Source organism: Alosa pseudoharengus, unplaced genomic scaffold (genome assembly GCF_046254945.1).
Source record: "Alosa pseudoharengus isolate Yale_2024_CS ecotype anadromous, Long Island Sound unplaced genomic scaffold, YU_APseudo_1.1 YU_APseudo_1.1_scf_15, whole genome shotgun sequence".
Taxonomy (NCBI): Eukaryota; Metazoa; Chordata; class Actinopteri; order Clupeiformes; family Clupeidae; genus Alosa; species Alosa pseudoharengus.
In genome coordinates, this window is record NW_027468620.1 from 4139756 (window position 1) to 4165084 (window position 25329).

The 25329-nt window shown below is 39.9% G+C and overlaps 2 protein-coding genes across 2 annotated transcripts; both read left to right on the forward strand.

Annotated features, from left to right (window-relative positions):
- The first annotated feature begins 378 nt into the window (after positions 1-378).
- slc18a3a (solute carrier family 18 member 3a) lies at positions 379-1929 on the forward strand. The gene has a single exon (XM_076286507.1). The coding sequence runs from the start codon at positions 379-381 to the stop codon at positions 1927-1929; it is 1551 nt and encodes a 516-aa protein (XP_076142622.1).
- A 6-nt stretch (positions 1930-1935) lies between these two features.
- Positions 1936-15234, forward strand: chata (choline O-acetyltransferase a). The gene is made up of 14 exons (XM_076286440.1): positions 1936-1947; positions 4408-4599; positions 4954-5072; positions 5765-5818; positions 6687-6867; positions 8340-8517; positions 13208-13377; positions 13454-13554; positions 13837-13965; positions 14125-14247; positions 14354-14495; positions 14604-14666; positions 14788-14925; positions 15016-15234. The coding sequence occupies exons 1-14, from the start codon at positions 1936-1938 to the stop codon at positions 15232-15234; spliced, it is 1821 nt and encodes a 606-aa protein (XP_076142555.1).
- The last annotated feature ends 10095 nt before the right edge of the window (positions 15235-25329 follow it).

The window sequence follows — 25329 nt, forward strand, 5'->3', positions numbered from 1 at the left end:
CAGCAACTATCCGACCTTTTTGACAGCGGAAGAACCTCGGTCCCCTTGCAAAATAACTCTCATTTTCAGGATGGAACAGAAGTTAACACAGACTTGAGTTTATTTGGGTCCTCCTCGTCACAGAGCAGGACAAAATACAATGAAACAAGGTCGGATAACCTACGCTGACAAGAAGAAACTTCAGTAGAGCGCAAAAGGGGCGAGCGCAATGAAGTACAGCAACGCGCGAAGGTAAAGAAGTTCGTTTTTTAGTGTTGCAAGAAGAGACTGGAAGTGAGCGTCTAATGTGATCTGTAAGCGTAGAGCACACCTAATATCATACAGATCAAAGTTTAAAAGCTGTGATTCAAGAACGAAGATCTGACAGGTCGGCCAGTCATGGCTTCAGAAGAATCCATCGGTTTAGCGCAGTCTGCTGCTGTGAAATTATCAGAAATGGGGGAAAGAACTAAGCATTTGGGCAATGCCATACAAGACCCCGAGCGGCAAAGGAGAATAATATTAGTTATTGTTTGCGTTGCTCTGTTACTGGACAACATGCTGTACATGGTGATAGTACCAATTATACCCGATTATCTTGTAAGTCTCGAGCAAAAGGCAGAGCACGCCCATGCAGTTTTGCATATGAATAACTCAAACAGCACGGCACACATCGGAAAAGAAAACTTTGATGTGGAAATCGGTGTACTCTTTGCTTCAAAAGCCATTTTGCAACTTCTAGTCAATCCACTCACAGGAACCTTTATTGACCGTGTCGGGTATGACATTCCACTCCTAATTGGACTTACGATCATGTTCCTATCCACCTGTATATTTGCTTTCGCTGAAAACTATGGAACTTTGTTTGCAGCACGTAGTCTGCAAGGTTTGGGATCTGCATTTGCAGACACTTCTGGAATTGCCATGATTGCTGATAAGTATACGGAGGAGGGAGAGAGGAGTCGTGCCCTGGGCATTGCCCTTGCATTCATATCTTTTGGGAGTCTAGTGGCGCCCCCCTTTGGAGGTATACTTTACGAGTTTGCAGGGAAGCGGGTCCCATTCCTTGTCCTTGCCTGCATTTGTTTTGCCGATGGTATATTGTGTCTGACTGTCCTGAAGCCTTTTTCAAACAACACTCGAGAGAACATGCCAATAGGCACTCCCATTTACAAACTCATGATTGATCCCTACATAGCAGTTGTTGCAGGGGCGCTGACAACCTGTAACATCCCCTTGGCCTTCCTGGAACCCACCATCGCGAATTGGATGGAGGAAACCATGAATTCTACTCAGTGGGAAATTGGACTAACTTGGTTACCAGCGTTTTTCCCACATGTTCTTGGTGTATACCTTACTGTGAAATTAGCAGCTCAATACCCTCATTTACAATGGTTCTATGGGGCACTAGGAATGGTTATCATTGGTGCAAGTTCCTGCACTGTGCCAGCTTGCAAAACATTTGGACAGCTCATCTGGCCATTGTGTGGTATATGTTTTGGTATTGCATTGGTAGATACAGCTTTGTTGCCAACACTTGCGTTTCTTGTAGATGTGCGTCACGTGTCTGTGTATGGAAGTGTGTATGCTATTGCAGATATATCCTATTGTGTGGCCTATGCTCTCGGGCCAATAGTTGCAGGTCAGATAGTACACAACTTTGGCTTTGTCCAGTTAAATCTGGGAATGGGACTTGCTAATGTTCTTTACGCACCGGCCCTACTGCTGTTGCGCAATGTGTGCTTAATGAAACCGTCCCATTCAGAGAGAAATATGCTATTAGAAGAGGGAGCCACAGGTCTTTACGACACTATAAAAATGGAAGAGCGCCATAACAAGGGGAAAATTCTCAGTTCATCGGGGAACTGTGTATCAGTTGATGAAAATGGCACCTTTGCGCAACCGAGAGGATATTCTGAAGAGGAAACATCTGAACCAGAATATATGTAACACGCCATGGCACCAACGGTACGGTCGTGCAGCCTCTCCCATTCCTCTCCCATTAGTCAGACTGGGAGTACCTTCAGTGTGATGCATACATATTCTTACCCCCAAATTACTGATTATGTACCCCCCAAATTACTGATTATGTAAGGTTACTTTCTCTGTTTCTTACAGAATTATTCCATTAACCCACCCGTCTTTTCAGACTGATTAAAACTGTAAATCATGGCTAAACGCAATGCTGGACATCTCTGTTAAATTAATGTTCTAGCTCTGTATTACTTGCTTGTTCAAAATCATATTCAGGGATGTATACGGTGTTGCACATGTCGAAATTATATTGCTCGTTTTTCAGTGTAACATTCAGTAGACCGGCCCACCCTTTGCTCTGTTTGTGCTGCTATGACTTTTATGCACTGTCACACGACACTTTCTCGAAAAACGGATTGAACTGAATCCCAAGTTGCATTGTCTGTTGTCTGGATTTGGTGAGAATCAATGTACCTCTGGAATGCATACGTATAATGTTAAATAATTGCTGTATATAGATGTAACATGTGTAAATAAATTAAAATAATACGTGGATTGATTTATTGCAGTGTGTTTTGCTCTTCCAACATAACGACACGATCATAATCGGTCGGTTGAATTGAAAATTAATTTATCCCAGACTTGCCATTAAAACAGCTTTGTTGGGTCAAGCTAAGTCATTTTATTTGAAACAACAGAAGCTGACCCAAAGTGCTTAATGTTAAAGCCCAGTTGATCTATGAGTTTGATATTTTGTTAGGCTAATCATAAAGTGGGTCCTACTACGTGAATGGCATTAATTCTTAACTGACATAAAAAGTTTATTTACAAATAGGCCTATGCTTAAGAATGTAATTCTTTCTAAAGCCTAATTAAGTCCGTGCGTCCTTCCTGATAACGTAAAGTCACAGCCCATCTTGAAACAGTATTTTGTTTGATGTGTTTGGTGATTTAAGTGAAGATTGTATAGAGATCATTTATAGGCTATTGCTGGTTGCAAGATAAATCTTAATGTGCTATTAGAGGTACAATAGCCTAATCTATGACGATATAGGCCTACATGTAGCGTATCATGTAATTCCAAAAGCAAAGAATGCGATAAGTAGGCTACAAGATGAATAATCCGTCGGGTTTTTTTTTGTCCACAGATCTTGGTCACTGAAACAGCAGACAATCTACATGAAGTAGCCTAACTTATTATGTATTTAAGTACAGAGATTAATGAAAACTCCGTTGATTTATTTGATAAACTATCGAAATGTCAAAAAGCATCGTGCTTTTCGACCATCTAGCCTAAGTGGTACCTGAGCGCTTAGAGATGCGAACTGTCAGCGGCTCTGCGAATATAGCCCTCGATGGGAGGAGCTATTTTTAATAGCCGGAATGAAGTATCCACCTTCTCATTGCTCTTACCAAGCATCTCCAGCTTCGCAATGGTGAAGAGGCTAGTTGGCCAAAGGTGGCGGAAGGAACATAGATGTACATTTGGGAACCTGGATTTGTCACCCGAATCAATAATAACGAATATGAAACTTGAAGACAAACTTTCTGCATATTTGAAGGATCTGTCCCTATGGTAAGTACATTTTTTTTATTATTATTATTATTTTATATATATTTTTATAACTAATTTAAACGTTGGTGTATATCCACGTAGCCAATGTCAACTTACTGTACATGGGTCCCTAATCAGAAGTGGGAGAGATGTTCTTTTTTTAGAAGTGGGGAAAGGCTCAAATAAATATTCTGCTGCTGCTTCCAAGGTGTCCAATTCCCTTTATTGGTTTAATTGTTATAGGCTACTGGTTCAACCATACATCGTGTGTATAGCATATAGATGTAGGGCTGTGTATTGTATACGGTTTTATTTTTCAATTCAATATGTGTGTGAATCCACAGAATGTCAAGCACAAGCTGTTAGGCTACCTGTCCTCCACTGGCTGTAACTCCTTTTGATCAGGCAGGCAGAGAAAATGCCAGTTTTGGAGAGGGAACAATCAACCAATCCTGACAATAATGTAAGAAAGCAGCCATCACTCAAGACTGTTTCATAATGGCAAAATATATAAATAAGATTAAAAAGTCTGTTAATCATATGCATGTGTAAAGACTGACTCTCTCTCTCTCTCTCACACACACACACACACACAGTTTTATTTTTTTGGATTTGCCTTGTCTTATAGCATAATATGTAACATTGTTTATCCAAGTTTCCTGGTCTTCACTTAGAGCCAAATGTCTCTGCTTTACAAACCCTGCCACACAAAATGCTGTAAAGTATTACCCCTCTTCATGTGCTTGGTAAAAGTGCATCAAAATAGTTAATCAATTGAATAACTGAATAATACTGGTACCAGGCATGAAACCATTATTGAAGTAGCATATATACTTCATGTATGTAACATAGACACATATTTCCATAAGGTTTACTCTTCTCATTTTGCTTTGTGTTAGGGTTTGCCTAAGCTGCCAGTTCCTGACTTACAGCATACACTGGACATGTATCTTAAGTGTATGAAACACTTAGTACCTGAGGAGAAGTTCAGAAGGACCAAAGGCATTGTGCATACGTTTGGAGCTCCTGGAGGAGTGGGCGAGATGCTTCAACAACAACTTTACAAAAGGAGAGAGAGCAAAGCAAACTGGGTAGGAAATGAGACCAAATCAATTTAAACATTGACCATCAGGTCAAGATCAAAATGATCTATTTGAAATTGCCATGTTTCATACTATGTCTTAACATTAATATTTGCATCTCTCAGAATTCAAGGGGTTATGACGTGATATATGATATATTAATAATCAAGAGAAGTAGTTCCACAAAGCTGCTGTTCCCACCAGCCCATTACGGCACCTATTATTATTAATACATATGTATTTAGTTATCTTTTCATTAAAAAAAATAAAAAATATAGTCCTGCAATAGTCCTTGTCCTGCAACAAAAATAAAATGTATAAGGATGAGCAGGTAATCTCTCTTATTTACTCTCATTTTCACAGGTTTATGACTACTGGCTTGATGATATGTACTTGAATAACAGATTAGCATTACCAGTGAACTCTAGTCCAGTTATGGTTTTCCCAAAACAAAACTTCAAGACTGATAGTGATGCCTTAAGGTACTGCATGCTCAGTATATTTCCATATGTCTCCAAAACATTTCTTCAACTAAATCCTTCATACACAAATTCATTATGGAACTTAAATTTAACAATTAAATGTAGATTTAATTTGCATGTAACTTCAATGGCCAGAACTGCCACCCAACACAAATAATAACTGGTTGAACAAAGGTAGGATCTGGTAGTTTATCCGGTTACACTTTACTTGACAGTGTCAACATAAGAGTGACATGACACTGTCATGAACGTGTCATAAACAAGTAATAAACGTTTATGACATAACGCTTCTGTTATTAGGTGACATTCGTTTTTTGTCATAACAAGTTAGGGTTAGGATTATGATTAGGTTTAGGGTTAGGTTTAGGTTTAGAGTTATGGATAGGGTTGGGGTTAGGATTAGGGTTCATGTGTCATGACAGTGTCATGTCCCTCTAATGTCGATACTATCAAGTAAAGTGTTACCGTTTATCCTTATAAACGGTATATATGTCACTTAGCTCTGACTGAATCAGCTGAATAATGTAAAACCATTGTAATACAGAGTGTGTTTGACTTTGACAAAGCCCATTTGCCTGTGTAACACTTCATACTATGTTCAGAGCATACTCTGGAAGATGCATGCTACTACATGAGTAGATCTGCCTTGACACATCAGCAATGGTATCGTCACTACTTTGACTTCCTTTCAGATTTGCTGCTCATCTCATCTCTGCTGTACTGGAATATAAAACACTACTGGAAACGTAAGTATAGAGATACTTTACAATTCTCACTGTAGTCTGACCCTGGTGTGTTCAATGATAGTGAAATAGTGAATTATACTGTACAGTCGTAGAGGCTGAAACTTTGAGCTTTAGCGTTCTTGGGAGATTTCCCTGAGAAGACAGGTTGAGGACACATCTTTCCTAAGTCATGTTACACGGTAGTCAAGTTAAAACATTTTTTGTCACATACAGCAAACATCTCCTCATGATCCGCTAGCTGCCTGTCCCCTGAATACGCTGTAAAAAACATGGTCCCTGTGGACCACCCAGGCTCCAAAAACGGCAACAAAAACAGTCTGGTCCAGCCTGAACCATGAAACATAAACTGCTGCAGCCAATGACCGATGAGATGCACATTCATGTTTCAATTGCGTGGGAGGGGCAAGCTAGCTCTGTTTTGTTTTGAAACGTCAACAGAAGAACATCCATCTTGTTCGCTCTGGTGGGGAATGGTTGTTGTATACAGTGCACGCAATTTCTGGTTAGTGTTGTAGTGTAGCTTACTTCACAATCGAGCTGGCACATAACATATGTCACGGCCAAACTTTAGCGATTGGGTGAAATCAGATCCAATCGTTTCAAACTTCTACAGAGTCCACACATCCAGCCTGCAAACGTTTGTCAATAGCCGAGATCCCAGACCCTTGTAGAAGCGAAGTGTACCAAGGGGATGGCAAATGGCCAGGCTAATCTAGAAGGAAAATTGTTGCCAAAAATCAATGGGAACAAAAAGGAACATTGCCTAGCAACATTTCTCAAAAAGACGCTTTGTGTATAATCAACTTTAGTGTATGGCATAACTGTCCCAGCAATACAACCTTTTGCTAAATGTAGTATGTGTTTTCAGACATGCACTGCCGGTGGATTTTGCCCGGGGTCAGCTGGCTGGGACTCCACTATGTATGGAACAGTACTATAAGCTCTTCACTTCCTATCGTCTTCCTGGGCCAAAAAAAGACACACTAGTTGCCCAGAAAAGCAGTGTGATGCCTGAGCCAGAGCATATCATAGTCGCCTGCAAAAATCAGGTCAGGAGAACCAAATGCTTTACTATTTGACAATTGACAATGACTTTCTGTTGTATTTTGTTTACAGTGACAAATTGAGGGTGAATGTTTTGTCAATGCCAACGAGTACAATCTTTGTTCAGGAAGATCAAACCTAACCATTCTAAGTTTGCCACACAACTCCTTGTGCAAGCTCTCATCATCCGTTGCCTTAAACCAGTGGTTCTCACCTCACAAGTGGGGTGTGCAGTTGCGGACCTCTCACTTGCAAAATACAATGGGACTTACAGTTGCATCAACAATAAAAGACATCACTGTCTTCAGCCTGACCAATAAAAGACTAAAATGTATCATTCGAAATCTACATTACTGCTCTGTCAACAACTGTAGCAGACATCCACAGGTAGGACAGGCTACCATTTGATTTGCATATCAGTTGGTTGCAGGTAGGTATTATTGCAGGTGCATCCTATAGCGTTAAGAGCAGCCTTTTAGAGCTCAACACATTCCTCCTCATTTCAGGTTTAAAACGCACAAGAGTGCAGTATAGGCTCCACTTTTAAACCACTGTGGCAACCTACTGACTAAGCCAAATAAATCAATATGGTGATATCGCCACAATATTCCTCCTTGTGATACACAAAAAAATAAACTACATTATTATCCAATGCAAAGACTTAAAACATCATCATCATCTAACCATTCTGTTTTTTTTAGAGAATCACTACCTTCCACCACCATGGTGACTATGAATTTTGTTGTACATTGTTTCATTTCAGTGGTTAAACTGAAACGGACACAACAATGCAGTGAATAAACATAATTCCCATACTGCCAAGTGCCAACATATATAGTTAAAGCTTTACAGATGATCCAGAATAGAGCAGCATGCATGTCTCATTTTTCATCAGCTGAAAAGGGCACATATCACACCACTGCTCATCTCTCTTCACTGGCTTCCTGGGTACACTGCAGGCATGAATTTCAAAGTTCTGACAGCATTGAGTAGCAACTCAACAGCACCTAACTAAACCCCTTCATACTGGTCATTATGCCATCTCACACACTATGTTCTGTTAACCAGGAATATCTGGTTGTCCTGCCACCAGTGTCCCAAGCAATATTCACAAAGCAGCTGAGGATTCTACCACACTGGAATCTAAAAAAAAACATCTCTGACCTACCTGGTAATTAAGATCAAAACCAAAAGACATTCTTCGTGGAACTTCCGTTTTGTTTTTGTTTTCATTTTACTTCAGTGTGTCGACTTTTTCAGATGTTTCTTTTAAATTACAAAATTGAAATATCAGTTCCACCTGTTGAACCAGTTGAAAACATCAAAGGGAGAGACAGGTCATTGGTGAAGTGATAACTAGTGTACTTTCAATAATGGTCTCAATTACCCTAAATTAAATGTACATAGACTGTGAGGAAGAGATGGGGTTTAATTTAGTAACCAGTGGTTGCTCTTGCTATCTTATCTTTCATTATAGTTCTTTGTTCTGGATGTGGTGATCAACTTTCGGCGACTGAATGAGAAAGATCTGTACACTCAGTTGGAGAAGATCAGGAAGATGGCAGATAATGAAGAGGAGCGTCTTCCACCTATTGGCCTTCTAACTTCAGAGGGGCGGACAGAGTGGGCTGAAGCTCGCAGCATCCTTATTAAAGGTCAGGAAAATACTATTTACTAGATCACTTATGATGTTAGTAACAATGTTTTGGCCTCAGTGTAGTGTTACAACATATGGTGTTGTAATTAAGTTCAAATTTTCATAACAATGATCATTTTATTAGTCTGGAAGCCAGCCCAAATGTAACGCTGCCCACAAAATTGAAAAAAAAAAGGTCTGGAAATTTGGTCTTCCCAACATTCGGAGGTGTGATATTTCTCAATAACAGACCTGAGCAATCTTCCTGGAATCATGTCAGGTCCCTCAGCCTTCCTAGTGTTCATAGACCTAAAGGTGCGTCTCACTTCCTTTGCTGTTACCGTGAGTGTGAGGTCAGCATGGGTAGGAGCAGCTCCGTTATCTAGTCCAGATATTTCAAAGTGGCCGTAGAAATGGTTGAGCTGCTCTACCAAGGAGGCATTGATGTTGTAGGTAGTTCATGGCTGCCCCTGTAGTTGGTGATTTGTTGTATTCTTTGCCACACCCGTGTTGAATCTTTGTTGGTGAAGTGACCCTCAATCTTCTCCTTGTACACAGCTTTTGCCTACTTGATGCCCTTTTTCAAGTTGTGCCTATTAGGGGGAATCCTGATGCGTGTGTGATAGTGATTTTGATTTTGAACACATCTACACCAGATGTAACAGAGGACAGCAAAGGCATATTCATTCACATCCTGATTAGAAAACAAGGTCCAGTTTGTTCAATTAAAGCAGTCTTGTAGCTGTAGAGATGCATCCCCAGGCCACCTCTTAACGGTTCTGACGGTAGGGTTCTGCTCTATAATGATGGGGTGATACGCTGGAATCAGGGATAGTAAGACTGGCCCAGGTGTGTGTGTGTGTGGGGAGGCTCTGTATCCCTTTTTAATGTTAGAGTATACACAGTCCAGTATGTTATTCCCTTGTGTTGCACACTTGCACTTGCACATGCTGATCAAAGCTGGGTAGCACAGCTTTAATTTTAACATGGTTAAAATCACCAACCAACATTGTTTCATTTGGTCTCACATATCTTAGGCTACATCACCTTGTCTTTTTATTTTTCCGATTTTGTTTACCACGCTCGTGCTGGCCTTGGTGGGTCGCCTATTTCCGACCTTTCTCACAGCACATCAACGGTAAGACCGAGAATTCTCGTCGCAAATCAAAATTTCACTGGAGCTCCAAGCGAATTTGTACACGCAGCCTTACAACACGGTTTACAGTTCTTCGAGTCTCGGTAAAATGTAATTTTTGGTACATAGCTAATTTAGATACACTTATGATGTAGGTATTTGCATTTCTTTAGGACTTCACCGTCTTTATAGAACCGTTTGTATAGAAACCGTTTGTATAGAAATTAATATTAAGAACACCGTTTGTATAGAAATTTATATATACACGCAAGAGGTCGGAAATACGGGACGGTCGGTAATAGGTGATGCTCCGATAGGTCAGTTAATATTCAAATCTCTGCGGAAAACAAGTGTTTGCCGTGGAAGAAATTATGTTTCCAGCCAAGGCTACTTGTGATTGCACATGAAATGCCTTAAAAGTCACGATTCATATGAGCCCCAAAGGGACAAAAATAAAAGCACAAAAACTGACGTCTAGAGGATGCTGTAGCAATGAATCGACATCGCCAGAAGGTCCAAGCGATTCACAAATGTGTGTAGCCACCACGTTATCCAACTACGTCACGGCGACCAATGTGCTACGTGCTCACAACATCCTCTGCAGGGCCTAAATTTCAGCCAATTTTAGCCAGGACCAACTTTTGACTTGAATTGAACATAGCCCTGAACGCGCACAGAACCACTTTGCGGGTGCTTCTCTCTATCTCTCTCGCTCAGCAGGATTTGCCACCGCTGAAGTCAAATTAGCTATTGTGCTTCTACATCAACTGCTAACCAACAGGAAATGAAAACAAAAGTTTAGTGATCAGGAACTGTCAGGAATTTTGCAAACACAAGCATTAAGTTTGAGACGCGAGGGAACATGTGTTCTCCATTTGAGGAACGTTATACGTGCGGACGTGCACAGACAGCTGCAGACACAGCACACAGTAGGCCTAATTTCACTTTATAGAGTGCGCATTCATTATGTGCAAGATGCCTCACCAAAACAGCAATCACAAATTACCAAATGTATCAAGACCTGTGTTGTCACAAACGCATACTCCTATTAGAAAATTAAATCCGAAATCAGTTGGAGTTGGAGCCTAAGGACTATGTTAAGCATCGTTCTCTCATTGATGCCTGTTAACATCGAGGACTTTGTTCTTAATCGTGAACACTCAAACTTGGCCAACCTTATTTTCGGTTTGTAAAATGTTGCCCCCCCCCTCCCAAAAAAGAAAAAAATTGTATTAATCCCCCTATGTGGAGCACTGAAGGGGGGAATCCCACGCCCCACCCTCCATTTTGAAAAATGAATTTTAGGCCCTGTTCTGCACTGTAGGTCACAGAAATGGACCAGAAAGACGTAACCACCACGTCCAGGCGATTCACAAATGCACATGTACGTAGCCATCACGTTATCCAACTACGTCACAGCGACCAATGCGCTACATGCTCACAACGTTACCAGAACACAACTGTGTTAGGTGGGCTGTGTCTGTAGTTATGAAATGTGACTTGAAATGTGACTCTATGATATATTTGTGAATGTCTGACAATTGCTGCTGTGGTGAGCACATTTCACCATCATCCTAAACACCAGGGCCCCCCAGGGATGTGTCCTGAGCCCCCTACGGTTTACTCTGCTGACCTACGACTGCACATCTCAATACCCAAACAACTATGTGCTGAAATTTGCAGACGACACAGTGGTAGTAGGACTTGTCCCTCAAAACGACAGTCAGCATACAGAAAGGAAGTGGCTACACTGGACACCTGGTGCAACAAAAACAACCTTAAGCTGAATGCCAAGAAAACGAAGGAGGTGGTTGTAGACTTTAGACGGAGAGGATCACGACCCCTCCCCCCTATCTACATTGACAGTGCAGAGGTTGAAGTTGTCTCTTTCTTTAAATACCTGGGGGTGCACATCTCAAATGGGCTGGAATGGAGAAACAACACACCATGCCTCGTTAAGAAAACCCATCAGCGCTTCTATTTCCTGAGGAAGTTGAAGCAAGCTGGTCTGTGTCCTGCCATACTCACCTCCTTTTCAGGTGCAGAGTGGAGAGCATGCTCTCCTCCTGCATTACGGTGTGGTATGGCAGCTGCTCTGCTGCAGACAGGAAGGCACTTCGGCGGGTGGTTACGGCTCCCACACACAGTTGCGTGAGTTGTAGTGCTGGAGACGCATCCCGTTCACTTTACATGGGTTTACGTCATCTGTTGCCGAACTGAATTGTAGGTCTGTTGCGTTGCTCCCGTCGCTCACGTTGAGAAGTTCAACTTTTGCTGCACCGGCGGACGGCACCAGCCAATCAAATTACGAACAAGTGAACAACAGACGGCACCAGCCAATCAAATTACGGTTATAACTTAAGTCATTTGCATAGCTACCGTCGGGAACACCCACTGGCATGCGCTGACAGAACGCAACTGTGTGTGGAAGCCATTAAGTTGGCTCAGCGGACCTTCGACTGCAGCCTACCCACCACTGAGGACATATACACCAGCCGGTGCAAAAACAGAGCCTCTCTCATCATGAAGGATGACACTCATCCTGCACACACTGTTGACTGTTTGCCCCCCCCACCTCTGCTCTGATCTGACCATAGACTGCTCCTGACACACTACACTTTAGTCATGAACTTACTCATGGACTTGAACACTGATGTCATTCACTGTGCATAGTGCAATGGTAGATATTTCTTTCTTCCATAATTATAATTATTTATAATTTATAATATATAATTTATATAATATATAATATAATATAATATAATATATAATTTATATTTTTAATTATTATAATTTAATTGTTTTACTATTTTTATTTCTATTTATTGGGGGAGGGGGTTGCTTTGATTAATCAATTGGGACCTGAGTACTAAATTTTGCTTCTACATGAAAATGTAATGACAATAAAGCTTCTTGAATCTTGAAAGCTCTGGGCACATCTCTGTAAAAGAACAGCTCTGCTGCAAGGACACTTAACTGTTAGCTGTTAATATGATACCCTGCTGTCTACCGCAGGAACTCTCAGACACCCACACGCCTTACTCCTCATATCACGCCTCTCTGGCCTCACACTCTGCCCACCTTCACGCTACACGCAATACATCACATCCCACACCAGAGGCTAGAAGACATAGGGCTCATTTTATGGCAACGTCAAGTGATGGCTTGTTGCCTAGTTTGGACAAGGCGCTTGTACAGAGGCAGCAGACCAAATTGTCACCCCTGGGAAGATCTGATCACAGTTTGGTCTACTGGCTCTGTAAGCCCTTTGTCCAAAGTCAACAAGCCATCACCCGCACAATGAATAGATGAGACTGAAGAGGCTCTGAAGAAGTGTTTTGTTAATCTTATGTTCATTAGTCCCCATTTTCATGCCCCCATAGTGTAGCACTTTAGCTGCCTGGCAGCAGCAACTCAAGCTAGGTAAAACCGATTGTTTTCGGTTTGTTTCGTACCGACAGTATTTGGTGTCCTCGAGAAACAGAGATTTATGTGAAAAATCGCCGGAATTCTCCTCTAAGCACTTTTTAAGCAATGTTTACTAACAGTACAGTTCTCATTCTATACTATACAGATTCTACCAACAGAGACTCCCTGGACGTGATTGAGAGGTGCTTGTGTTTGGTGTGCTTGGATGAACCTAGTGGCTTGCAACTTACTGACACCAATCGTGCCTTGCTGATGCTCCATGGAGGAGGCCCAGAGAGACATGGGGGGAACCGCTGGTATGACAAACCAATGCAGGTAGAAGCTCTTCTAAGGTCTAGAGATGATAAATGTTCTTGCCCTAATACTGATACTGATATTGTAACACTCTCAGTTTGTCATGGGGTCAGATGGCTGCTGTGGAGTTGTATGTGAACACTCACCCTTTGAAGGGATTGTCCTTGTCCAGTGCACAGAGTATCTCTTGAAATATATGTAAGTATGAAAGACAAAATTAACTTGAGTGTCAAACAGTTATTCTATACTCAAACCCAACACCTTGGATGATAAAGAAAAGCTTATCAGTCATACCTATTTGTACTGCATTGTTATTTAGATATGTACGCATTACCGTCTCACTCACTGTTTCACTTGAACACATAATTATGGGAATTCCATAGTTGATTTTCCTTTCTCACATGTCCGTAATTAATGAAGTGGCTAGTGGTGAAAGCCCAGAAATGGATTTGTAGCAGGGTTTCTGTGTGCCTCATAAAGGAAAGGAAGCCCATCTAAGTTGGTGAGGGCAGCCAGTGTGAGTGAGCTACCAGCCCCAAGGCGACTGCGTTGGAAATGCTCTCCGGAAATCCAGGCTCTCCTTGCCGCCTCAGCAGACACATTACATCGGCAAGTCAAATGAACAGTACACACGGATGGACACACACACAGACAGCCAGACACATAGACACACAGACACACACAGTATCCTATAGACCTGTTGCTCTAATTATAATCAATGTACTATAGATAAAATTATAACTACTTTAACAACTTATTTATTTGTAGACTCGCTAAAAATCTGGATATGAGTGTTTATAAGTTTACCAAGTATGGCAAAGAGTTCATCAAGAGGCAGAAAATGAGCCCAGATGCATATATTCAAGTAGCACTTCAGTTTGCATATTACAGGTCAGTTTAATTACTAATCAACCAGTCAATTACTTAAAGTGATGTATTTATACAAAGCTAGAATATGGAAGCATTTTCAACTGCAATTTTATTCTCAATAACCTAGGTGTCATAGAAGACCTGTGTCAACTTATGAAAGTGCTTCCATTCGTCGATTCCAAGAGGGCCGTGTGGACAATATTCGTTCAGCCACATTTGAGGCCTTGGCTTTTGGGAAGGCCATGACTGATGGGAGGTCAACATTCTCGGTAAGTTACATTTTTAACAGGAATAATGTCAACCTGAATATCAGCAAAATGTATATGCATTATTTAGGTTTCTTTAAATGCACTATAATATATTGCTGCTTTTTCAAGAATGATGAAAAGATGAAAACTCTTCAGGATGCCATTAATGCCCAGACGAATTACACTATCTTGGTAAGCTGCCATAGCTAAGTATGCATGCATGCAGGCCCAGATCCAGCACTTAGTTATAGGGGGGGGGTATTAAGTATGATAAGAATGACTAATTGTTAACATACACACTTCACCATTTTAGGCAATTACAGGCATGGCCATTGACAATCACCTGTTGGGGCTGAGAGAAATGGCCATGGAGTTACACATGGAGATGCCTGACATCTTCACTGATGAGACTTACAGAGTCAGCAATCAGTACATCCTTTCTACAAGCCAGGTATTAAACAAGATTAAAAAAGGGAAAAAAAAACTTTCATAAATGTGATGTATACATGCAAATATCTCACTGTATCCAATTTCTCTTCAGGTGCCTACTACAGTAGATATGTTTTGCTGCTATGGTCCTGTAGTCCCTAATGGCTATGGTGTATGTTACAACCCTCAATCAGATGCCATTCTCTTCTGTGTGTCCAGTTTCAATGACAGTGATGAGACTTGCAGCAACACATTTGTGAAACATCTAGAGGAATGCCTGTTGGAGATGGAAAGTCTATGCCGCAAAAACAGTGGTATTGCTTCAAGTTGATAAAATGTAGGATTGTGTGGATAAGTTCTGAAATGGGTCCATGAGTTTAATAGTGTGACCCAATAACCTTTACAATACAATAGCCTAACAAATACAATAGCCTAAAATGGTCAGTTCTGAATGCACACATTTTAAATACAAATTTAAGGCACTTTATAAATAGACAATAGACTCGAGTGGTTATGATGAGATCGTATGACATCTACTCTCATGGAAGTGGGATCTTTAGAGTAAAAGACTTTCCTATTTCAGTTCATTTTGATTTCAGGCACCTAGCATCTAAACTGTCACTTGAAATCTTGCTCATCATGATTCCTGAAGGAGGAGGTAGGCAGATTTTGTAGGCTACTGTTACACTTCCATTTATGGTTGCAGATAGTTAGCAATATTAAGCTACCTAATATAATGTCTAGCCTATACCAATATATGCTGACTAGCTAGTCAATTAAATTGTTCTCTGCCAGACATTACATAACAGCGTGTCCTAACCAGATCCAAACGAGCGACTATCTTGTAGCATTCGGTGTTATCTGTCTACACTGAATCGTTAAATATGCCCTTCTATTGCGTCATATTTCTCATTTAAAATAGCAGAGCAACGTGAGCAGAAAGAAAATCTTTCAAAATGTTGTGTTGCATCACACTGCTCGTGTCGCTCGCAGTCAAGACATTCCAATTGAAAACAATGTAGCCTATTTTAACGGGTTTTTAACGGCTAATTTTCAAACACATCGCGTCTGATTAGGGCACGCTTTTAGGGATAATGTTTTGTCCGTCGGTCATTATCGGAAAATAAGTCCGAACAGGACCCCAACACCAATAATGACCGGCGGACAATACATTATCCCACTTATTACACGGCTACTTGCCAAAACGAGTCAAGAAACTTCACTCAATGGGTCTTTTAAGTAAGGGATAATGTATTGTCCGCCAGTAATTATACGAAAATAAGACCTGACAGGGCGAACAGGACCCTGATGTAGCAGCGCAGGGGTCTTGCTTCGTCCTGAAGGGACTTATTTTATGATAATTACCAGCAGACAATACATTATCCCGCTTATGACACGGCTACTTGCCAAAACGAGAAAGGAGACTTCACACAATAGGTCTTTTAAAAGGATTTGATACCATTTTGTGGCTTCCGCTGACAAAACAAATAGAACTTGCAGGGCCAGGTGTTGCGTGGAAACGTCTTACTTGCTGAGTTTCATTTTCAATAAAATTCCATTGCAATAAGCTAATGGACTACTTGCGGAATGATATGAAAGACGTGAATAAAAAGCACAAAACCTGTTACCATTGGCAGCAGTCATTATATACTTTGCAGTGGTAATTATATAGTTTTTATAGGATCTTTCTGCAGCACTCTGAAGAGCCGTGTAATAAATGATTTAATTAGCCTACTATTTAGTGGCTTCCGCTGAGAAAACAAATACTTCGCCACACAAATACAAATAGAAGAAGAAAGTTTCAGGTGTTGTATGGCAACGTATTACTTGCTGATATCAACTTTCCATTGCGATAAATGAACCAACTACTCAGAATGATATGAAAGACGTGAATAAGAAGCACAAACCCCATTTTCCTTGACAGCGGTCTTTATACAAAATTCGGTAACACTTTATTATATATATTATAAGGTTCACATGTTAGCCACCAATACATACCTAATTAATACCTGTATTAAGTGCTATTTCACACAGCAACCTGGGCAGTGAAATGCAGCAATGAGGTTGAGCCATACACTTGCTTATTCTACAACTGTTCTCCTACTATTTGGGATTTATTCAGACAGTATACAAGTACGGTAGGTTATGCATATTCTATTTTGGTACTTACTACTAATTAGTATGTAGAGATCAAGGCTTACAAGGTCATTATTAAGATTATATCAATAATAAAGGCCCAATTCGTCATGAACAAGAAATTTGTGAATACACACCTAACAAATGGTTAATGTTGCCTAACACATGACTTACAAGTCACTAATACAGGTATTAATTAGGTATGTATTGGTGGCTAACATGTGAACCTTAAAATAAAGTGTTACCCAAAATTCTATAATATAAAAAAATATAAATATATTGCTGAAATAACAAGACATCATATTTAATTAAATGACATAGATGGTATTTTATGAAGCATACTGATAATGTAAGAATGGAAGGAAAACTAGTATAGTTGACAATGAAAGTTAAGTGGGTAAAATGTTATGTTGAAGCCTACACACAATTAAAAAAAACACTGGTCAACATGCTTGTTAACTTTACATAATAGATGTTTCATTTCAATGTTGTGTTGTCCAAAATTGTTTGTAAGAAGTGTAACTGATAATTCAACAGATAATTCTGTTGTTCTCACTGCTACATATGCCTACTATAACTATATTTTGTATCTTTATCAGTATTTGAAGATATTTTAACATTTGTATTTGGTATAGAAGTAATGTCATAAATGGGAATGTTGAAGGTGATAATCTTAATTTACAGTATTCAAGGTTGGCCTGAACATGAGAAAAGCTTGTGCAGCTTGTATTACTAGCTTTAGGCAATCATATTCCCTGTTATCACATATCAGAACAAAAATGTATTTCATATTATGCATGTGTATACATAACATGTAAAGCACACTATGTGGCCTCTAACATGCTCTTTTATGATGTATAGGGCAGCATACATATATAAATACATATTCCCTTCTGTGTACCAATCACACAGTAAGTACACTTTGGTTTTAGAAAAAATGGTTGCAAAAATAATTTCAGTGATCAGAGTAACCTAACAGTGTAACAAATTGTAACAATTGTATTACATAAACTTGTTCATATATTGAAGGTGTTATATTTTCAGATATCTAGCCTGTCAGTCCAGTTAGACAGTGTGCTCATGAGATATTTGTGAGACTTAATGAAGCAATAAAATTCAGAAAATAATGTAGCATTATGTCAATATATATTTTCATAGTTTTATGTAGTTAAGTGTTTGAAAAACAATGCTGTGAGTATGTGAAATTATTTCGCACAAATAATAGCCTAATATTATTACTTCTGAGAGACTGCATGGTCAATGGGACCACATCCTGATCAAGCGTGGCCTACAATGAATATATCATGGACAAAAAGTCCCACATATTTGTCCCACATCTATTTGTGGAAATAAATCAATATAAAAAAAGGATATCTGTCTTTATGGAATTCTCAAATTGGAATATTAAGGGAAATGTGATTACAGGTTAAAGATTCCAACATCAGTCTTGAGTTCTTGCTGTGATTACACGTCCATTTGTATTGAGCTTCCAGCAATCTGTAAAAATTTTAGATTTGTACTTGCAGGTGTAAATTCAGCTAGCATATTTGAATCATTCATATTACAACATCTGTGCATCAAGACCTGAAGTATAAACCTAGCCTCATTAAGGACATGGTAAATAATGTCAATGTCAATGTAGAAAGTAAATTTAGAAACCAAAGTGCTGTATGTAACAAGATGATGATAATAACAAGTGAGGAAGCCAGTGAAGGCAAGCTGCACCATCTTGGACCAATTGCAGGCGTGAGAGAGAGGCCTGGCTAACACCAACATAAAGTGAGTTACAGTAGCCTACTCCGAATGGCATTGATTACTCTTTCAAAGTCATTAAATGATAGAAATGGTTGGTATAATGGCATAATCTACTAAACATACAAGTAAATCAATGTTTTTTTTGTTGTTTTTAAAATGTAACTAATCTGTGAAATGTAAAAGAATGTACTTTATTGTATACTTGTCATCTAGTAAAGTGTGCCATTTATAACACAGAGAAAAAGTATATTATTATTTATTATGTTTCTGTATTGTTCAGCTTAATGACTATTAAAATGAGTGAATTGTTTGCATCTTAAAGTGGATGACATCAAATCTTTATTTATCTTTGGCTGTTTATGTCCATTTTTGACTTTAGAGTAAATTGAAAAATGCTAAATTATATATATATATAAAAGTAATAGATGTGATGTGCTCTGTATAAAATAATGGCTATTTTAAGATATACAGTTATGTGCAAAATAATAGCAGTCTAACATAACTAATATGTTTAAGTACTGATTTTGGCAAAAATGATGATACAACATGGGAACAAATTCATGACTAGGTGCAGCAGAGCAATGGCCAACCAACAGACTTAACAGTCCCCAGGAAATGTAAAACACCATGGAGGTACAGTATACCACAGCAGTAGCGACTCACAAAAGAGAATGTAGGAAAGCTGAACGTAAATGGAGATAGAGCAAGTTTCAGGTTGACAATAATATATTCAAAGAAAAACTATGCTCTTACAACTATGAGTTAAGAAAGGCTAGACCAGGGGTTGGCAACCTTTTTTGCCTGGAGAGCCACTTTTACCAAATGTTTTACTTTTTTAATCTCAGAAGAGCCACATAAAGACGGTTACAAGAAAAAGTTTGGATATTTAACTTTCAGTTACTTTCATTCAAAAGAGGATTTTTAAATAGCCTACATTTTCTACTAGTTTTAATGTGCAAGTAACTTGAAATGTAAAGTGGAATGACAGAAGTAGGCTTCCCATGTAGGCTAAACACCACCCCCTATTTTTCCAGTGTCCTTTGGTATGCAAAGTAACATCATAGTTAACAACACAACACTCAATTTTCATTGACATGTCATTGGTGAAATTGAACAGGCCTACCAGAGATTAGATTTGGTGATGGCCTTGGAGTCTGGCTGGCTCATATTCAGTGAGGTGAAGTGTCATGCAAGAATTGAGGCTGTCACCATTTAATAGTCAAGTCATAATGTGAGGTTCTGTGACCATCCTCTGGCAACAATGTTTTGATGATTGATTTGACCTCTATGGACCCTTTAGAAAAGATTTAGCCCCCATGTCCCTCCCAAAAATCCCGGCATTTTTTGCTAGAGCCAAATTCAAAATATTGAAATATTAGAACAAACATTAGCTCGACCTGCTTATGTAATGTCTTGGTTAAATCATCAAATACTGTACACATGTAGCTTCTTTATCTGAATTTACTGCCATTGATAGCAAAACTCTTGAAAAAACAGTGATGCAGCTCAGCTCATCTACTTGCTGTCTTGACACCTTGCCCACAAGCTTCTTTAAAAGCATCTTTGATTGTGTGGCATTTGAGCTTCTAAAGATTGTGAATGGCTCTCTTACTTCAGGCATTTTCCCAGGCTCTCTTAAGACTGCAGTTATCAAACCCCTCATAAAAAAGAAGCCTTGATCCCTCTGTGCTTAACAACTACAGGCCCATCTCAAACCTCCCCTTTATAGGCAAAGTTATTGAGAAAGTTGTATTCAACTAAGTCAATAACTATTTAAATACAAATGGCATCTATGATCAACTACAATAAGGCTTTCGCCAACACCACAGTACCGAAACTGCACTTGTAAAGGTATTAATTGATATCCGCCTGAATACAGAATGGGGTGCCACAGGGATCCATTCTTGGGCCACTCTTATTTAACTTGTACATGCTCCCCCTTGGTGAAATATTTCAACAGTACAAGATTGCATATCATAGCTATGCAGATGACACACAGGTCTACCTTGCATTGTCACCAAACAAATTGAGTCCTATTGACTCCTTGGGCTCTATCTTGCACGGCAGCGCAATTGACTTTCTATACTCGCGCTTTTGTCTTTCCTATTTTGCAGTCAGCGCATATTGGAATTTTCCCTCCACAGGTACATGTGTGCCCACGGGGGCATTTCAGCGAAAAGAGGGGGTGTGTTCCGGCGCAAACGGTCCCTGTTGATATTTTGCAGTTTCAGAAAACAATACCGCCACAGACCAGGAATCTCCTGGTCTAAAGTCAGTGGCGCAAATTCAGATGCTATTTTAAGGGCGCATGCATGGCCACAGGCCTGCAGGAATGAATGCTATGTACACCGATCTACATACACACTGTGCACAGATGGAAACATTCAAAGCCTTGATAATATTTGTCCATTTCCCGGTTTTGTTTGGGCATTGGTCAACTAAAAATGTAGTAGCCTATATAATACATCTACATGCAATATCTTTACAACAACAACGCCTAATTACGACCTATTAATTTGGACAACTTTATACAGCCCTATAAAGGCTAAAGTTACCTTTAGTTTTGTTCCAATTTACCATTGTGTATGGCTTTAAACATTGTGTGCGCTTTAATATCAGTATAAGCATTATTCCAGCTGCGCTAAGGTTTTGACAAGCACCACAATTTTGCCTACCTTGTTGTAGCCCATCTGAAATAACTCCAAGCTTTGCTATATTCCCTCCATCCTCTCGTTGTTTTCAAAAAACGTTTATATCCATGATGGCCTTGAAGTCTTGAGTTTGTGAATTCGCTTAAATAAGCTTATTATGTGCTGTTAACCAGCAACCATAGACAGTAACAGAAAGCAGCAAATAGCCTTGGCTACAATTTCTGTAGTTGCTGCGTCCATTCATTGTTATTCTCTCTCCTACAAAAGTTGTGCGTACATTAAGTGATGATAACGTGTTTACAAACTCTACTTTACATAAAATATTGTAAATAGCCTACTGTCATGCATTTAATGGGATACCGTGCAGAGTTGGAAAGTTAGGTCAACTTGGAAACTGTTTCTCATTGTTGAGTTGCCTGTTGGTAAGGTACAGCTGTAGCTTACACCTGCAGGAGCGCTTGCTTGGGCGCCTGTGTTGCACATTGCACTTTGCTCCTCTCATCTATACGACGCAGTTCCCATTTCTCCAAACCATACATAACTAGATGTACCGCAGAGCGGTACAAAATATGACCGCCGCCCAGTCCAGCACATTTTTTCCACAAAAAGAAATCACGCTGAAAGGCCTATATGATTCTAACTGTCTCACTAAATTGCATTATCCACACTCAATTCTCACTGGTATCTGCTAGACAACAAGTACCAAAACATGATTAGTTCATAGATTTCACATGTAAAATTAATTTTATACAACCCCACCTCCATCTTGCCTGTTCATAATAATTCTGAGAAATTCTTGATTGTTTGTGTTATGTTTATGTTATGTGTGTGGGTGTGTGTGTGTGTGAGTGTGTGTGTGTGTGTGTGTGTGTGTGTGTGTGTGTGTGTGTGTGCTTGTGTGTGTGCCTGCGTATGTGCCTGTGCATGCAAGCGTACATATGTCTACTGTGTGAGTATGTGTCATACGTATGATTACTGTGAATGTATGTGTGTGTGTGTGTGTATCTTTTTGTGCACATGTGTGCACATGAAATGGGTTAACATGACCCCTGGAGGCAAACATACGGAAAAAAATGGTCATCCTAGGCCCTACAGTTCTCAAGATATTCACAGAGAACTGTGTCTGCCCTACCCTCCTTTCGGGGGGTCCAGTCCAGCAGGGGGGCTACAGATCAAAACGAAAAATGACGGTTCCATGCTATCCATGTGGGGGTACATGCCCACCAAGTTTTGTGTACCCCGGTCTTTCAGTGTCCCGGGAATCCTTGTTGGTGTACGTCACTAAATGTACACATATATTATTTTATTGTAAGGCCCCCCATGAACGAAAGTACACAAAACTTGGCATGCATTCGGAGGGATCCTACAATTTTTAACTAGGTGGCGCTATACATGAAATAAGTGGTAATGGGATGGGTTGACATGCCCCCTTAAGACCAACATACATAAAAAAGGTGGACCTCCTAGGCCCTACGGTTCTCGAGATATTCACAGAAAACTGTCTCCGGCCACCTACAGGCCAGTTGGTGTATAGTAACATAAATTAATTTATTGTGTGGCCCCCCATGAACGGAATTCCACAAAATTTGGCGTGCATATAGGGGGTGTCATAATGATCCTACACTTCCAATTTCGTGCAGTTTTGACTATGTTAGGTCACAGATACCTTCAATTACAACACCTCATTTTTACTTTTTTGTGTTTAACTAGGTGGCGCTATACATGAAATGAGTGGTTATGGAATGGGTTGACATGGCCCCTTGAGATCAACATACAAAAAAAATGGTCCTCCTAAACCCTACGGTTTTCGAGATATTCACAGAAAACTGTGTCTGCCCTACCCTCCTTTCGGGGGGTCCAGTCCAGCGGGGGGGCTACAGATCAAAACGAAAAACGATGGTTCCATGCTATCCATGTGGGGTTACATGCCCACCAAGTTTCGTGTACCCCGGTCTTTCAGTGTCCCGGGAATCATTGACGGAAATTTGGGCATGCGAAAAAGAAAGAAAAAAAAAGAAAAAATCTGACTAAACCTATATGACCGCCGCTTCGCTGCGCGGCGGTCATAATTACAAGGACAAATATTGCTACACAAGGGAAATCAGTGTGGTGTCCGATGTGAAAAAATAGGTATAAATCTAGCGTACACATTTCCACGAATCACGGAAGTGTTGATGACATAAATTAGGAAATATTAAGGAATTATCCGGAGTAAAATGAACTTTAGATCAATTTACGGATGATTGGGAGTACATATGTTGATTTGACATCAAAATCATGTCATTCGGATGTGTTTTGAGAAAGTTCGATTTTACCATTTTTAGTCAAAACTCGTTAGCCTGGAAGTGACCCGGGCATGTCATTTCGCCGCTACAAAACGCTATTTTTATACCTCTTCTACAGTTCCAAACAACATTACACTTACGTGGTAGTGAGTAGAGGGTCCCTAAAGCCAAACCGAAGTATCCCGAGGTCTTTATGTGGTCGGATAGAGAGTCCAGAATGAATTTCATCAAGCCAGTACCTTTCCGGAAATGTTGCTGCTGCTGGCATCTTTAGGGGAAAGTCCGTAGGAGTCGATTGCCGAGTGTGGAGTAACACGCTCTGGAAATTCACAATGTCGTCGCCTTTTTTTTTTTTTTTTTTTTAAATATAGTCCAGTATTTCTTTCGAAATTGAAATGAAGTTGTATGCAACAGCAAACCCTAGCTTACTAACAGGTTGGAATTTTGAAATGTCACGTGACGTGATGCAACGACGTGATGCAATCGACTCCTACGGACTTTCCCCTAAAGATGCCAGCTGCAGCAGCAACATTTCCGGAAAGGTACTGGCTTGATGAAATTAATTCTGGACTCTCTATCCGACCACATAAAGACCTCGGGATACTTCGGTTTGGCTTTACACATTTGACTTGCATGATGTCGCAATACATAATACTTTCATAAAATCATGCAACATATTCTACCTTGTCTATGGACATTGTTATTTGCAAAGCCGTTGCTGGATAAACAAATAGCGTATATTCTTTTTCTTTATTTTCAGTAAAAAGCGCTGATAGAGAATAGAATGGGTCCCCTATAGGTGGGTGGGTTCCCATTCCAATGCCCCCTGAAGTGCAATTGGTACAAAGCACTTTTTGGACAAGAGCTCAACAACTTTCTATTCCCCAAAAAATATGAATGATCTATGGCTAGTTGGTCCCTTGGTGGTGACTGACCGTAGTTCATTACAACTGCCAATGGATTTTTTATAATTTTATTAATGTGTTTCATATAATTAAAATTTGAATCCAGTATTACGCCAGGCTATTTAAATTCTGTGACTATATCAATCTTTTCACTCTCAATGGGGATATCTACATTAGGAGTCTGTGTCATTGGCATAAGTTTGTAGTTCTGTAGTAATGTTAGTAGTTGTAGTTCTACATGCATTACTACATACAGTACTGTAACACAAACAAAAGAGGTGGGGTAAACATGTAGTCCAGCAGCATCTTGCACAAAATAAAGTCCTGTTAGAATTTTGGTATGAAAGCAAGCCACCAAAAAGCATGGTGGCACTCTGGGAAATGGTGCGGTCATATATCTTTGATATAATAGTGCTTTCGTCCAAACAGACATTTTCGCGACACATTAAAATCGATGATGTCATTCTGTGTATTCTTAATTATGCTCTAACAGGGTTATGTTTGGTATCAAACTGACCGGTATGAGACTTCCTGCATCACTAGCATGCTTATTTGGCAGTATAACACCTACATCTTGAGTGAATAGCCAAAAAGTATTTTTTTTAACCAAGTTTGATATGATAAGTATGGATATAAGGATATAATTAAGTATGTTCCTGCAATCTACCTGCACCTAACCAGGCTGTGCGTGGAT